The sequence below is a fragment of the Urocitellus parryii genome, chromosome 11, assembly GCF_045843805.1.
Source record: "Urocitellus parryii isolate mUroPar1 chromosome 11, mUroPar1.hap1, whole genome shotgun sequence".
Lineage (NCBI taxonomy): Eukaryota > Metazoa > Chordata > Mammalia > Rodentia > Sciuridae > Urocitellus > Urocitellus parryii.
The window spans coordinates 58,157,115-58,174,066 of NC_135541.1; the positions used below are offsets into that span (position 1 = coordinate 58,157,115).

Sequence of the window (16,952 nt, forward strand, 5' to 3'; positions counted from 1 at the left end):
AAGTACCAAGGAGAAACATTGGCATTCAGGGAAACCTCTTAAGGCTCTAGATCTTATGGTCTTAGGATAAGAAGAGAACATCACTTTAGGCTCAAGATACACATAGTATCTTAGATATATGACAGTTTTAGAACTTGCCCAAGAATACAAATTTTATTAATAAAGTAGTCATTAAATACAGTGACTAGGACTGGTAGATACTAATAACATGATCCAGACTTTATGGGTCACCATAATCACAAAATAAGAAAAGGTCTAGATAAGCGATTATATTATTGCTAGCTTTGTTGCAAAAGAGAAATCAAATGAAGAGCATTTGGAGTAATAGTCATGTCACAGCAAATATACAAAGCAAGACAAAGAATGAATTTTTACATACAAATGCACTCTTTCCTTTTTATCAAACCTCAATTAAGACTACAGCACACATTTATTTTTTCCAAATATTGGTCCCAATAAAAAATGAAAGAAATATCATCTTCACTGTCTTTTGGAAGTTCATTTGCCAATCCTAAAAATATTCTATATTTCATCTTGGTTTAAAATGATTCAGAGGGGTATTGAAAAATGTTTGAGGAATATTGTTTGAAATAGAAAATTGAACATTTTCTTAGTAGAGGGACAAATGATAGTCTTTAGTAAAGTGTTTCTGACTTCCCACTAAGAACATTTCCCACACCCTCTTATCCTGTTCAAAAGTCATCAACAAGAGAGTAGGTGGTCTACATTATCCACTACAGTAACTTCTTGCAGTAGCTTCCACCCAAGAAGGTAATGAGGCCAAGATGCTTTTCCCTGCCTTGACCTTGGTTAAGTAGGCGAGCACTCCACCACTGAGCCACAATCCCAGCCCCACCTTGGTTAAGTAGGAATGACACATTCTAGGTTCCTAACTAATGTTTGTCAAATGGACAGACAGATGGAAGAATGACTGGATAGATGAGTGAATGAATGAATTTTCTGTTTAAATTTTGTGCTTGAGCAAAACATGTTCAATATGTTCTAGAAATTATAAAATATACTTAAAAGGAAAATCATCTTTAACCAGGCACCTAATTTTAAGCTATCTAACCTGTTAACACAAGTTTTTAGTAAAAATTCTTACATACATGTTTTTATAAAACTGGGTCACAGTATACCCACTGTTTAGTTGCCTGTCTATTCATATAATGTTATGAATTTTTCAATATTAATATACTTCCTTACCACCACTTTTGAATAGCTGCATAAAAGTAGTAAAAACACCATAATTTGAATGTTTTGCGTGTTTTCTAAGTCTCAATTTCAGAGTCACATTCCATAACTTCAGTGACATTGTTCTCTGTGCTTTAAAATCACAAGACTGGGGGCTGAGGCTATAGTTGAGTGGTTGAGCACTTGCCTAGCACATGTGAGGCACTGGGTTCAATCCTCAGCACTACATAAAAATAAATAAAACAAAGGTATTATATCCATCTACAACTATATATATATATATATATATATATATATATATATATAAAATCACAAGACTGAATTATTGAAAATACTCTTTGGTTAGGTTAAGATAATTATTACTAATAACTTGAACCTGCTTTAATAAAGAAAAGTAATTTGTACCAATTCTGTATAAATTAGGACCTCTGCAATGCTTATGACTAGTTTAATTATGCTGCCTTATTTGCAATTTAGTACCAAATTCCTTTCTTTATTAAACGCAAAGGTTCCACACTCTAATGTGATTATCATAAAAATGTATTCAATGAGTAAGCTAATTCTACTAATTCAGTTAGTAGAACATTTCAAAGAAGTCCTAGAAGCTATGGTAGTTGGAGGGTGACCTTCTCTTAATATTTGAAAGAGTGCTGATAACTAGCACCCTCCTCCTCCTCTCTGCCTGACTTCTGAATAGTGGTGAAGTCCCCAAAAGTACTGTGTTTGTCTTCTCCTCCTCCTAGGAGAAATGAGTGAGGGGCCAGAGATCAGCATCACTGGTTCAATAACAAATTTGGTTCCCATTGATTGAGTGCTTTATGTTTTTTGTATATCATCTCATTTGATTCAAGAAAATATCAATTATGTCAATTCAGCAAGCACATATTGAACACCTACTGAACATCAGGCACTATGCTAGATTTGGAGGCTACAAAACTTAATTAAGATTCACTTTGTCCTTGCTTTCAATGATGCCAGTCTCCTAGGAAAGACCAGAATTGCAAAAACATTCCTTCATTATGTGAGTGTCTTAGATAAGATTCTTTAGTTTGCAAGTCAATTAAAAAAAAAAACTGTTTAACCTAGCTTCAGCAAAAAGGTAAATTTATTATAGAGCTTTCAAAATATCTCATAAAACCAAGAAAAAGTGCACCTGAGCCCCGGAGACAGTGTGGACCCAGGTGCTGAAAGGTCATTAAGAATTTCCCTTTATTGTATGTGTGCTCCCTTCTATGCATTACCTCATTTTCCTCTGTGCAGGCCTGTTTCTTCTCCTAGTCACATTTCCATGGTGGCAAAAGTATCTACCAACTGGTCTGCCCAGCAGAGAGCCCCGTCCCTCACAGTCTAAATTCCTGGAAAGAATATTAATTGTCCAAGCTTGGTGCAGGTGCATTCCTGATCCAATCCCGTGGGGCCAGCATCACATTACAGAGGAAGGGTGGGTGCTGGGAAGAGTTCTGAGGTTTCCACCAGGTTGAGAAATTGTAGCCATGTTATTAAAATGGTGAGGGAACCACTCATTCTGCCTTCCACATTCAAGGCACTACGAAAGATGAAAAGATGAATAAAGTATACGACTAACTCTAATATAGGGCAGAGCTTGAAGTACACATCATCACAGAGATCCAACACTCTCTGTGAGCACATCAGAGGGTGGAATTAATACCAGTGGGAGGTAGAAGACTGACTCAAATTCAAGCTTCAAATGAGTCTTTTAACAAGAAGGGTTGAGTAGGTAGGTAGAAGTCATTCTGAGTAAAGGTAAAAGGCTGAATCAATGACAGCGCATACCCAGGGACATATGGAGGCAGACAGTGACACAGATGAGCCTGGAGATAGGCGGGTACAGGTCAGAAGGGCCTTGTGAGCTGTAGCAGTAGAAGGTCCCTGGCGGTCTTAGCAGGAAGATACCCTCAGATCTGCATTTTAAGAATATCATGTTGCAACCTTGGGGAGAATGGACGGAAGTGGGAACTGGTTTGGAGGGAGGGCATGGATGGGGCAGAGGCAGAGGGAATAATAAGAGAACAAATAATCAGAACAAGGGAGAGCGGCTTCTCAGGGTCTTGAGTCCCTCTGGTTCCAGGATTGAGTTCTTCAGATGGTCTCTGGAAGCTCTTTTGCCAAGAAAGGAGGTGCTGACTTTGTGCTCCTCTTGGAAAGAGGGAACTGCCCCTTCCATTGTTGTCTGGCTGCAGGTCTGAATCCTGATGCCATTTTCCAACCCTCGCCCCTCTTCTTAAATTTTTTCTCATTCATGAAAATGAAGAGATGCCACGGCAGGGTCATGTAGAGAGAGAATGTTGACACCAGACAAGGGGGAAAAAAAAAGCAACAGATCAAGATTACCTTTTTTAAAAGCTTGCTGCAAATTTCAGTAGATGAAAAATGTGTATCTGCAATTCATTGAAGGCAATGAGTAGTCTGTTCTTGAGTTGCCATGGCAACTGCTCAATTAAGTTAAAAAAAATGAAGAAGTAAATGTACTATAGTTGCTCTTGAACCTAACATCCCTTTAAAAAAAAAAGAAAAAGAAAATAATACATTTAGTGGGTTATTTTCCACAAGGTTTTCCTAAGACGTTGCATTTCTTCTCTCTGCCTTTTAACCAGCAAGTCCCAGTCACCCAGTTCGTGCTGAGCTGAAATGCTGGAGTAGTCCTTTCTGGTTAGGAGCCTCAGGTTTCACCTCAGAATGCTCTTTGATAACCTTTGCGACAAAGAATTTTAAGGCAGTGGAGTGGAGCCTGTATCAGAGGAGTAGGTGGCAATAGTGGGTGGTTTCTAGCACTGGATTTGAGCCCAAACCTATTTTATAACCTTAAACAAGAGACATGATTTTCCTGAAGACATGAGTAAAACATCGCCTGCCTTGACATAGTAAGAATGTAATAACACTGCATTTGGGCGAGAATTGACTGTTTACAAAACACTTCGGCTGTCTCATTTCCTCTTAGCAACCTACTCTGGAGTGGCCGTTGTTCTCCACACGTTAGAACAAAACCTCCAGGTTCATGCTCTGCATGGAATCTACAGTGATCTTTATAAAAACACAACACAGATTATGTCACAACCCAGCTTGCTGCACCTCCAGTGTCCTCCTGATTGCCCTGGGATAAAACCCGAGGCCCTACTGTGGCCCACGAGGCTCTGCCGGGTACCTTGCGCACCCTCCCTACAGCTCTGAGCCTCAGCCTCTCCAAGGTGGGAGTGGCTCCTCCTTTGAGCATTGGCATCAGCTAAGTGCTCTTGCTGGGATATTCTTGTCTTTGCCCACCACCCACCTTTCTCTTTTCCCTACTTGGCCAACAGAGGCTACTCCCCAATCCCAGTCCAGATCAGAGCTCCTGTATTAATTTTCCCAGAACCCTGCATTTTATGTACATCCATTTTAATATACATTTAATTATATGCTTAATATCAATCTCTTTAAGTAAACACCAAGCTCTGTAAGGACTGGGACATTGTCCCCCCCAGCCTAGGCATAGTTCCTGACAGAGTGGGCCCTCAGTGTTGAGTAAGGGCTCATTTGCATTCCCCAAAGCACACAGAGAAGACTGGACCTAATCCCAATACTTTTTCTAACATTGCATTGCCAGTAGTTGTGATGAAAATATTCTCCATCATGTAAAGCATCACATTGATTTTGGACATTGAAATTTCAAGAAAATACAGTGGTTTCTGTAGGATGATATTACTTTGGATTTGGACATACAACATATACTAACTCTTGCAATACATACTAACATACACTTGCGTAAAAATAGTATCTAGTTTCCTTATTCATTCATTGATGGATGAAGCAAAGCACATGAAATCTCTATAGAGTCCTGTCTGGTACGGTTAAGGATCAGTGTTAAGGATACACTGACCAGTGTATCATTTCCTTCTTTGTAATGTAGATGCTCTTGACCCGTTCTCCCCAGGGTTTCTGGGGACATATTTACAACCACAAGAATCCCTCTTTCCATCCCTTACACTTCTGTTTTATGCAGGGCCTGTAGAACAAGAGCGCGCTGTATATCCAAGGCTTATAAATGTGATTTCATGAAACTGATGTTCAAAGGTAAAAATTTTTTGCAACAAAATATAACTATAGATCATCTAGTTCACATACGGTAATTCCACACCTGATTTTTTTCTCTAAAATAATTACAAATGTGTCAAATCCTTGACATCATCTCCTCCATACTTACTCCTCTTCAGAGCCATTAATTCTTTAATTGTGTACATATACAGAAAAGACATGAAGAGGCATCGATGAGAGGACTGATTCTAGACTTCAGAATATTCCCATTATTCTTTAAGGGTTTGGTGTCTTGCAACTTCAGGGTGGGGAGACGGCTCTGAACTCATAAGGTGTGTCTAAAAGACCTGCCCTGCACCTCTCCTGGGGGGCGAGCAGTTTCATCATAGATTTGTAGTTTCCTTCTTTTCACACCTCACCCATCCTCACCACCTTGTACCCTCATGTAAGCAGGAAAGGAATGGGGGTGTGGGTGTGGGGGGTTCTTCTGCTGCCAATCAGCAAAGGAGGCAAAGCAGCAGTGACCTCTCCCGAATGTTGACAGACAAGGCGTAAAGCACTGGGGTAGGCTCAGGGGCAGGGGACTTAGAGGACTGGCCTAAGTTCACACAGCAAGTCCCCAGCTAATAAATGGAGGGTATGTTTATTCAGACTGCCATGGGGACTGGGGAGTGAGGTTGCAGCCTCTGACTGATACCACAGAGGGGTATTTGCAAAACCTATAAAGTTGATTTGCTTTCTTTCCCCATACTTTCTTTATTTTCTATTCTGAATACTTAAAAAAGTGATGAGGAGTGGTAATAAAACTTCACCTCAGGATGGACAACTGTTGGCTCCTTTTGTAACTTTGTACAGATTAGAAAAACACCCCCATCCAAGCATCCACATCTGTTGGGGACCCATAGGTCAGTGAGATTCATTCCCACTTGGCCCCTTGGCCAAGAATATTTGTGCCGTGTACAACTGCAGATCTGCACATGGCTGGCAGCTGTGACTCAGAGACAGCCCCGTGGAGACAGGGATGCCTTCTCTCAGTCCTGGGGATCCAGTTCTCCATTCTGAATGCCCCAGCTTTGAAGGGTTAACTCTCAAGTAGATTTGTCTTATCCAAGCCTCTATTATTTCTCCTTCTGACGGTGGCATCTTTTCTCTGTACTGCATTATGTATGAGGGACTTCTAGACATAGAAAAGAGCAGACCAGTTTCCTTGGCTCTTGTACCTGTTGCTGTTTTGATGGTGGGTTGAATGTGTGCTTTCCAGATGATGTCATGGTGACTTTTAAACATTCCCCAAATTCTCTTTGCCAAAAGCTTTTCAAAAGCCAGAAAAAATGTTTCTCTTTACCTCCTGTGGAGTTTTGTGCTAAGATTTTAAGACAAAGAGAAGACACAGTGGCTGGCTTCCAAGTACAACATATTTCCAGGAGGCCCACAGTCAGGCGAGGTCACTCTGGAAACCACCCTGTAGCTGTCCTCTGCGTTGTCTTGGGGAAATTATAGCAGAGCTGAAAAAGAAAGGGCAAAAGTCCTTGGGCTAAAGGATTTTTCAAATGTCATTTCAAAGTAAGAAATGCTATATGTTTAGTTAAGTGCTGCCGTGTCACTGTGTGGAACTTCGTGGCCTAAAACAGCATCCATTTATTATTTCTCTTGATACAGTAAGGTTGGACACTAGGTGGTTCTACTGATTAAGGTGGGGCGTGGCTCATCTCAGTCACTCCCACCTCCACAGTGTGATGGTTAGTTTTATGTGTTAACTTTGCTAAGCTGTGTACCCAGTTATTTAAGCAAATCCTTACCTAGGTTTTGCTGTGAAGGTGTTTTGTAGATGTGACTAACATCTACAATTGGTTGACATTAAGTACAGATTATCCCTTCATCACCTGGAGGAACCTCATCCAACCAAGGTGAAACTGAGGTTCCCCAAGAAACAGGGAATTTTGTGCTTTGCCATTGTCAGTTCTTGACTTTCCATCCTACCAACCTGCCCTATGGATTTCAGACTTGTCTACCCACAATTGTGCAATAAATCTCATAAGTAGAAACAGAGACGTGGACATGGACATAAATAGACAAGTGGCTCTGTTTTTCTGATAGAACCCTACTCGATACATGTGGCCAGCTGCTGGGTCTGCCAGGGCCTTGGTGGTCTGGGAGGACCTCCACTAGAATAACTCAAATTTTGCTCCACATCATATCTCATCCATTTTAGAATCCGCACACCATTACCTCTTCTTCTTCCTTTTTTAAAAAATATTTTGTAGTTGCAGGTGGTCAGCATGTTTTTATTTTATTTTATTATTATTTTTTTTAATGTGGCTCTAAGGTTCAAACCCAGCCTCACATATGCTAGGCAAGTGTTCTGCCACTGAGCTGCAGACCCAGCCTCTTCTTCATTGCATTGACTGGCACAGGTTCAAGCACAGGGAAAAATAGTCACCTCTAAATGAGAAGATCTGCAAAATAACAGTGCAGAGAAGCATGAAAATTTGAGATTGTGGTTGCCATTGCTCTACCAAGGAGAGTTTGGTACAATGGTGCAGAAAAGGACAAATGTCAAAACTCTCTTTAAAACACCAATATGCTTTTTCCTCTCTTAAGGTAGGTAAAACTGTAAAGTAAAAAGTGCATAGCTTTAATTCATTTTCATCCCACTGTCCCAGATGTAAAACACCTATCAAAACTTAAATATAGGGGATGGCTCAGCGGTAGCGCACTTGCCTGGCATGTGTGAGGCACTGGGTTTGATTCTCAGCACCACATATAAATAAATAAAATAAAGATCTATCAATAACTAAAAAAAATTTTAAAAACGTAAGTATAATTTATAACGTTATATAATATCTAATGTTATAGAATTATATTAATAAAATAATTATGCTATAATAAAATAATTATAGTATTAATACATATCAACCAATATAATAAGATATAGATGCTAGATTATGATCTCCAACCTATTTTAATGTGCTTGTATCAATTTCCTTGAAATATTTTCAGAACTGAAAACTTGGGACTTAATAGAGTAATGTTCTCACTTCTCTTTTTTGTGTGTGGTGCTGGGGATCTAACACAGGGCTTTGAGCATGCCAGACAACACTTCACTTTACCACTGAGCCACATCCCCAGCCCCTAATGTCTCACTTTTAAGTGAAGAATAATAAAACCAAAGTTGTGCTATTAGCATAAGATAATAAGAGAGCTGTGACAGCATCTGTTGTAGTACCTAGCAGGAATTCAATAAGTAATGCTTTTTTTTCTGCCAGCAACCCTTGAGCACCTACTGCATGCTAGGAAAAACAGGGCAAAATATATTGGAAGCACAGGACTAGAATATGCATAAATAAAAACTAATTTGAATAAAAATAATTATTTGACAAGTTTGGTCTCTGTGGTGGTTCAAGTCCAGCTTTTTAATTTGCAAGAGAACGTATACCTTATGGATACAAACACATACATACATAACTGCCATAATTTGTCTTTATGATTTTGAATTTTCTTATTTTAAGGTCATAAATATTTCTATATATACATACAAATGTGTATGTGTGTGTGTGTGTGTGTGTGTGTGTGTGTGTTGTGTGTTTTAATAGAGAAAAGATGTCTGGGCTCCCAGCTTGGAAGGTTCTCCTCCATCATCAGCTGTCCCCATCGCTGTGTGCCTGGCAAGGCAGCACATCATGGTGGGTGCACATGGCAAGGCACAGCCCCCTGTATCATGAGCCAGAGAGCAAAGAGAAGAAAAAGAGTTCAGGGTCCCACAGTCCGTTTCAAGGGCATGTTGACAATGACCTAAAGACTTTGCACTGGGCCTCATTTCCTGCGAGTTCTAGCAGCTTCCAATAACGACATCCCGAGGACCAAGCTTTTAACAATGCAGGGCTTCTGGAGACATTCAAGCTCCAAACTACAGCAGACTGCATCATTTCTTTCTTTTTCTTTTCCTTTTCCTTTTCCTTTTTTCTTTCTTTTTTTTTTGGGGGGGGGGGGCAGTACCAGGGATTAAACCCAGGAGTGCTTAACCACTGAGCCACATCTCCAGCCCTTTTTAAGGTTTTATTTAAAGACAGGGTCTCACTAGGTTGCTGAGGGCATCTCTGAGTTGCTGAGGCTGGCTTTGAACTTGTGATCCTCCTGCTTCAGTCTCCCGAGCTGCTGGGATTGAGGGTGTGCACAGGGTGCCCAGCTCAAACTACATTTCTTGATGGGGAAATAAGAAGATTCTGGAAGAGCATGTGGGACCATAAATACTGTGATAGCCATTGTAGGGAAATACCATACTATATACTCTCTAAACTTCATTGTAGCCCTCACAAGAGAAGGAACGGGGCCATCCCTTTGGGTTTTTAAAATTATTATTATAATTATTGACACATACTAATTGTACAAATTAAAGGGATTCACAATGATAATTACGTACATGCATGCATCATACACTGATCCTGTTCTTCCCTCTCTCCATATCCCCATACCCCTAGCACCCTTCCTAGACCCTAGTAATCCCTCTTCTACTTTCAGGTCTTTCTTTCTTTTTTTCAATTTCTACATAAGAGAGAGAACATGAAATACTTTTCCTTCTGTGCTCAGCTGATTTCATCTAAAACAGTGTCCTCCAGTTCCATCATTTTGCAGCAAATGACAGGATTTTATTCTTCTGTATGGCTGAATAGTAGCCTATGTGTATATATGCCATTTTTTTTCTATTCATTCATCTGTGGGCAAGTATCTGAGCTAATTACACAACTTAGTTATTGTATTATTATACTACTTACCACTGTGGTATACCTAGGCATGCAGGTACCTCTTTAATATGCTGACTTTATTTCTTTAGATATGTGCCCAAGAATAGACTAGCCGGATCACATTGTAGTTCTACTTTAATTTCTTGAAGACTCTCCGTACTGCTTTCCATCGTAGCTGTACTAATTTACAATTCCACCAGCAGCGATGTATAAGGGTTCCTTTTACTCCACATCCTCATAAGCATTTGTTATTTGGGGGGATTTTATTTATTTGTGTTTTTATTTTTATTTGAAAATAGATATTTTGACTGGGGTGAAGAGGGTATCTTCTTGTAGTCTTGATTTGCATTTCTGTGATGGCTAATTAATATTGAGCATTTTCTTCATATATTTATTAGGCATTTTTATTTCTTCTTTTGAGAAGTGCTTACTCAGATCATTTTCTCACTTTTAATTGGATTATTTGTTTTTGGTTACAGGTTTTGTTTGTTTGTTTGTTTGTTTTTAGTTCTTTATATATTTAGGATATTAACGCTATGCCAGATGAATAGCTGGAAAATATTTTCTCCCATTCTACAGATTATCTCTTCACTCTGTTGAATGTTTCATTTTCTGTGAGAAAATGTTTTAGTTTGATGAAATCTCATTTGTCAATTTTTGAGTCCTATCCAGAAAATCACTTCCTGTACCAATATCTTGAAGTGTTTTTCCTATATTTTTCTATAGTAGTTTCATTAATGTCTTTGATAGATTTTTGGTTGATTTTTTTACAAATTTCAATCTTCTTCATGTGGATATTGAATTTTACCTACACCATTTGTTAAAAGAGACTGTTCTTTCTTCCTTATGCGCTTCGCACCTTTGTCAACATCAGCTGTAGATATGTGGGTTTATATCTGGGTTCTCTATTCTGTTTCTGTGCTCCAATTTTTATGCCAATACCATGCTGGTTTTGTTACTATGGCTCTGTAGTATGTCTTGAAGTCAGGTATTGTGATGCCTCCAGCTTCTCCATTTTTGCTCAAGATTGTTTTGGCTATTTTATGTTTCCATGTGATTTTTAGAATGTTTTTTTCTGATTCAGTGAAAAATGTCATTCTGTTTTTTGATGAGGTCCATGGCTTTGGATGGTATGGACATTTTAACATCCACTTTTCCAATCCAGGAACATGGGAGATCTTTCCACCATTAAGGATCTTCTTCAATTTATTTCTTCGGTGTTTTGTAATTTTCACTTTCTCAGCTAACTGCATTCCTAGGGTTGTGTGGGGAGGGGTGATTCTATTATGAATAGTATTGTTTTCATGATTTTATTCTCAGCAAACTATTATTGGTGTTTAGAAAAGACACTGATTTTTGTATGCTGACTTTATATCCTACTACTTCACCAAATTCATTATTAGTTCTAATAGTCTTTTGGTGGAGTATTCAGATTTTTCTATGTAAACATGCATATCATCCATACTTACACCATCGTTCACCCAAGAGAGGATTTTGCAGTTGTGGGTAAGTTCAACAGGATTCAGTGACCTTGCTTGCACTTGCAAGTAACCTAACTAAAAATGTCATAAACAATTAAAAATGCTTTCACCCTTAACCACAGTCCAAAGGTGGATAGATGGTCCCAGGGTTAGCCCAGCCATGATACAGGATTACACACAGCTCATCTGCCCTCCTCCCTTCATGGAAGCAAGGTGGTGTGGCTTCAAACATGGCATCTCCCACGACCACTTGCAAAACTTAGAAGGGAAGAGTGAGGCTGATTCTCCCCATGCATGTCTTTCTTTTTAAATAGGGAATTTTTCTTTCTTTCAAAGCCTCCCAAAGATTACTTTTCACATCTCTTGGCCAATCTAGAGATTGTTTCTAGTGGGAATAACACTTTCTCTAACTTGCCTCTTTGATTCCCAAGTCCATCCTGAATGTCATCTTTAGTATCTCTTGGGCTCAAAGCCCAATGGCTATTAATAAACACTGCCCCACTCTCACTCAGCCTCACCCTCTGGAATCTCAGGGGATTGAAAACAGACATTCAGGTGGAGGAATAAGGAAAGTGGGAGACGTAGCAGCAAGGTTGAACTGGATTGTATATTTAGGAGTGGTCGATGGAAAGCTAGAAATCTGTTCGTTGCATGTATGATGGTGATGATCATGAAGTAATTTAGACTGCAGAGAAAGCACTAGAGTACACCTGTGTACCTAGCCGGAGAGCCAGAGGGAAGAGAAATGGAGGAGGGGTTGTGAGAGTCCTTCTGTCCTGCACCTGCTCCCCTCATCCAGACCGACCTCCTCTTTTGCTCTTCTTTTTAAAGAAAGTTGGTGAGAGAAAGGATGATAAACTTGGGTAATGTTTTGTTCCCTGAAAAACACACGAACACACATAGAACATGTTTTATTCTAATACTCTGATTCCCACTTTGCTAAGAGTGTATATATAGCCCCCCAAAGTTCTAAAAGCAAGCCTTATAATTCCCAGTGATTGAAACTAAGCTTTGCCATTTTCTGTTTTACAATGAAATAAAGGCCAAATCACTCTCCTTTGGAAGCTTCTAGTCAGATGTGATTTTATGACCAACATTAACTTTAAATGGGAAGAAATCTGAATGGGAACTAAATCTCTTCCCTTTAAACCACCAGCTTCACAAAGCTCTTCTTGACCAGGCTGCCACGTGGTAGATGAGGACAAAAGAAAAGTGTTCCTTTCATGATTTCCTAGCAGAGAGTCAAGTTGACACATATTTGAGATGGTGAAACAGGAATTTATAGGAAAACAGTGAGGAATTTTTTTTCTTTAAAATTTCTGATTAGAGACACCAGCATTTCAATTTATACATAAAAGAAGAAAACTGCCTCTTCTAGAGAAGTAGGTCTGTAAACCACTGTTTAAAGCTGCTCATGCGGAGAACCTACAATTTAATACGACTGAAGAAAGGTTAGCCTAGCATCCACTCCATTCTTCATCCCTGTTTACTCAATTATACAAGTACTTCCACAGCAAGCAGGCCTCTAATTGTGTATACTTCAGTGAATGAGAAATGGGACTTGCTGCAGAATAAATTCTTAGGTGTAACTAAATTACATACCACTTCCCATTCTTTTTTTTTTCAGATTTCCCATTACTTTAAATGAAAACATGCTTTGAAAAGAACTATAAAAACACTCAAAACATTTTTCAAGAGCAGTTTCTTTCTCCCTTCTGATAAAAATGGAGTTGTGTTTTTATTTTTCAATACTCTCCTGCTGAAGATCAAGGGACTTAAAAAACCTCCTTCACCACTAACCAGTAAAAAAAATTTCAATCTCAAATCATCTGATAAGCATGACATGACTTTGATTTCTCTTTCTCTGTTAGCAAATGAACCCCCCCCCTTTTATTTCTATGTAGATGACACCTTGAGTGTTTATGATCCTTTCCCTTGGGAGCTTCACACAACCACCTGTCATCTCAATTCACCAGGGAAAGGCAGAATGCAGGGCTGCCACTCAGGAAACTAACCAACCCCTGGCCTCCTGTGTAAGCCCCATGTCATCCTCTGCAACACAGCTTACTTGTCTGAAACACGGAGAATATCAAACCTGCCTACCTCCTAGGGTTTCCTGAGATCACATTCACGTTAAAATCACTCTCAATACCATCTAAGTAACAGTTCCAGCCATCATTCCTAAAACTGTTTACGTGTGAGGTGTTTCTGTGTTTTTTTTTTTTTAAACAGGCATAGTGGAAAGAATCCAAAAAAATTCAATTTCAGTTTGCAAAATAGGGAAATAGCTCTGTGTCCTTTTGTTTTGGTTTGTCTTCAATATTATTTTGTCGAGATTCTGCTCCTCGATGAAATGGACCCTTACAAGAGCTACTGAACATTCTGTGTCCCACCATGGGTCACACCGCCCTGCTGTTACTTCTAACCAAAGACAAGTCGCTAGACCAATCTAAATGGAAATCTAGGAAAATCATATGCTAGCATTTTGTGGTTCGTGATTTTTTAGAATTTGTGCTATTTGCTTGGTGCTAGTTGAAGTAAGAAAAGACATTGTCTCAAAAACTAGGAATATGTTTGAAATCCCTTTTTTTATGTTTTTGTTTTATTTGTGTTTTGTTTTCCCTTTTGAAAAACAAAAGATTAGTGGGTATCAACAAAAAGCAGTCTTTTTTATGTTGCTTTTGGTTTGGTTTGGTTTTGCAGCATTTGTGAATTTTAGGGCAAGATATTAATCTTAGTTGTAAGATTTTGTTGTCAAGTAAGCCTCTTTCTCGTAATGCCATTTGAGGCCTGCAAAATACAAACACTGGCTAATACCAACAAGGTACTCTGAACAGGAAAGACAGCCCCCAAATGACTTACTATTTCCTTCTCCTTCCTAGGGGAGCTTTGATTCTGTGATTCCCTGAAAGCATTTTTAAAAATCAACGCTATCTAAATAAGGAAGGACAGCAGGCATAAGTAAATACATGATCCCCACCTCTGAACGCATTAAGAAGACTCTGCAGAGACTGTAATGATTAATATCAGAATGAGAATTAAACTCTGCCCCCTCCTAGGACATTGGACGAGCAAGCACATCCCATCCAGTGGCTTCTTACAACTCCAGTCACCCTCATTCCCCCTCCACAGGGCTGCGGTGAGGATCAAGTGAGATCACATCTGCAAACACCTTTTCAGGAATGTAAAGCCCTATTTGAATGTCAGCTTCTTATTATGATGTAATCTGCTTGGGGCAATGCCATGTGACATTGGTCCCTTAATGAGAAGCACCCACTACGCCCGTAATCAAAGCAGCTCGATAAACAGTTCATCACCAAACCCAGGTTCACAAGTTTGTCCCACAGAAAAATCAATGTCGGAGAGAAGAGTGTCCAAGGAACAGAGAAGGGGGAACCCATGCTCGCAAAGCAAGCTCTCCATTCCAAGGAGCTTGAGGAGTTACCAATAGATAGGATAGGGGGATAAGATGAGGGAGACAGAGGCTAATAGAGGGAAGAAAATTCACGTCTTTTCTGGGCATAGGCAAAACTCTTCCAGGAACACAGCTGTCGCCTCTTTTTGCTCTTTCCATGGCCTGGTGTCTCTGTGCCTGGTGACTAGTAGGTGTCTTTTCCTTGAAGGGGGAGGATAGAGGATAAGCAAGTCTAGGTCAAATCAACCCTGTTTTACAGTTAGGACAAACCATTTTCCATATAATCAACATGTGTCCATGCAAAGCCAAGCAGAATCTGACCCAAAGGTTAAGGTATCAAAGGAGACACAATATGAAGACAGAGATGGCAAGCCTTTTAGCCCATTCCAGTCACCTATCAGGGCCAAGTGAAGAGTCAGTTTTAGGGCAAACGTGGCCGTTAGGTCTCTGAATAGTAACCTAGACAACTGTTGTCATCATTACCCACACATCCGAGGTATTACCTACAGCCAGGAGATGAATATGTATTACCAGCTGTGAGTCCTTCAATATGAGTGATTTTTAAGTCAACTAAGAGCAAGTGAAGCTAGAGGGTCTATTGAGCTTTCTCCTCAGTTACAGTTTTCTTAAAATTGGTGAACTTATCTGTGTTTCTAAGTAGTTCTGTTTTGTCCTCCTTCACATAAAATTCAATAATTCCAGGCACTGCTAGTGACCATCAGACTTCCATATCTTCAGATAGAGGTGATAGGCACTCTGATCCCTCAGGAAAACAAATATACACCAATTACCTGCTCTTCCTACAGATCCTAACTAGAATCCAGCTTTGTAGAAATAGTTTCTTGCCTGCACATTCACACAAGAAAGTCAAGTTGAATGGGGATTTCTTTTGCTTTCCTTGTGGCTCTGGGTTAACTATAGAATCAGGGATAGGATCAAAATCTGAGGTCCAAATCCACAGTTTCCCTCATAAAGCCACTAATCCAACCTCAAGGTTCTGAATGTACCCTTTCAATCAGTTTCTAAATCTCTTCCCCTACAAGTAAACAACATGTTACCCAATAAACAGCAGCGAAAATATGCAGGCAGCTGAACCGCTTTGACACTTTAGCTGCAGCTTGACCCACCTGGGCTGGTATTGAAGGCATCATTGCAGCCTGTGTACTGGCTCCATACCTAGAAGCCCAAAATGGCACTTACATAGAATCTGTGCCTATATTTATATTCTACCAGTTCAGAAGAGTTAGTATCCCACTCCACGATGCTCTGAACTAGGAGAGTCAGCTTTGTCTCATTGCACCCACAAAGCCTAAATCTATAAGGCCGCCTTAAGGTGACCAAAGACCTTAAGTGTAAAAGGCTAAAGGGAGCATTTGCCTAGGAAGAGGCCATTGCACAGAGAAGCACTCACGGCTCTCAGTGGAAATCGGTGGCCCAAGCATTGTGATTCCTGTAGTTACACCAAACTGAAGATGAAGCGCTAAAGCAACTGGGCACAAGCATCTTACTGGATGTGTCCTGAATAAGGGTATTCCTTTCCTCCATATCCAGCTGACATTCTGAAATCAATTAACATTCAAAATTAATGCCTTTCATGCATAATACACCTAGCATTAAAATAAAATTTTAAAAACCCAAGATGAAGTGTTTCCACGGGCAGTTTGGCATTTTTATACCAAAATCAGAAGGGTTTGCCATTCACCCCTCTTTTATATGCAAATGTGTGTGTGTGTGTGTGTGTGTGTGTGTGTGTGTGTTTACAATGCCCAGTTGATTTATTTGCCAAAGAGTCACACTGCAATCATGCAGTGAATAAGAGTCACTGGAAAATAATTCCCTCTAGTCAAATACCCCATTCACCTGGGCTTTCATGTCAGGGTACCACATTCCTAAGAAGTGATGACAGTTACATTTATGCCCTAGAAACCTATTAATTATCAATGAATTGATGGAAATAAAGCTGTGTTTCATTCAAAGAATGTGGGCAACTAGAGTAGAAGGCTGTGAATAAGAGTTTTGGATTAAAAACAGGTCAGCCTCCAGAAGCCAGATAAAGGTGAGGTAGGCCCCTTTATATTATGGTACCTTGTT

The 16,952-nt window shown here is 39.7% G+C and overlaps 1 protein-coding gene across 5 annotated transcripts in view; it reads left to right on the forward strand.

Annotated features, from left to right (window-relative positions):
- Nucleotides 1-16,952, forward strand: part of Ak5 (adenylate kinase 5) — a 235,026-nt gene that overhangs the window by 158,173 nt on the left and 59,901 nt on the right. The window contains exon 10 of one of the 5 annotated variants that reach the window (XM_077791236.1): nt 6,320-6,359. The exons of the other annotated variants lie outside the window; for them this stretch is intronic. Coding sequence (XP_077647362.1) covers nt 6,320-6,359 — 40 coding nt within the window. The remainder of the gene's footprint in view (nt 1-6,319; nt 6,360-16,952) is intronic. 5 annotated transcript variants of the gene reach the window in all.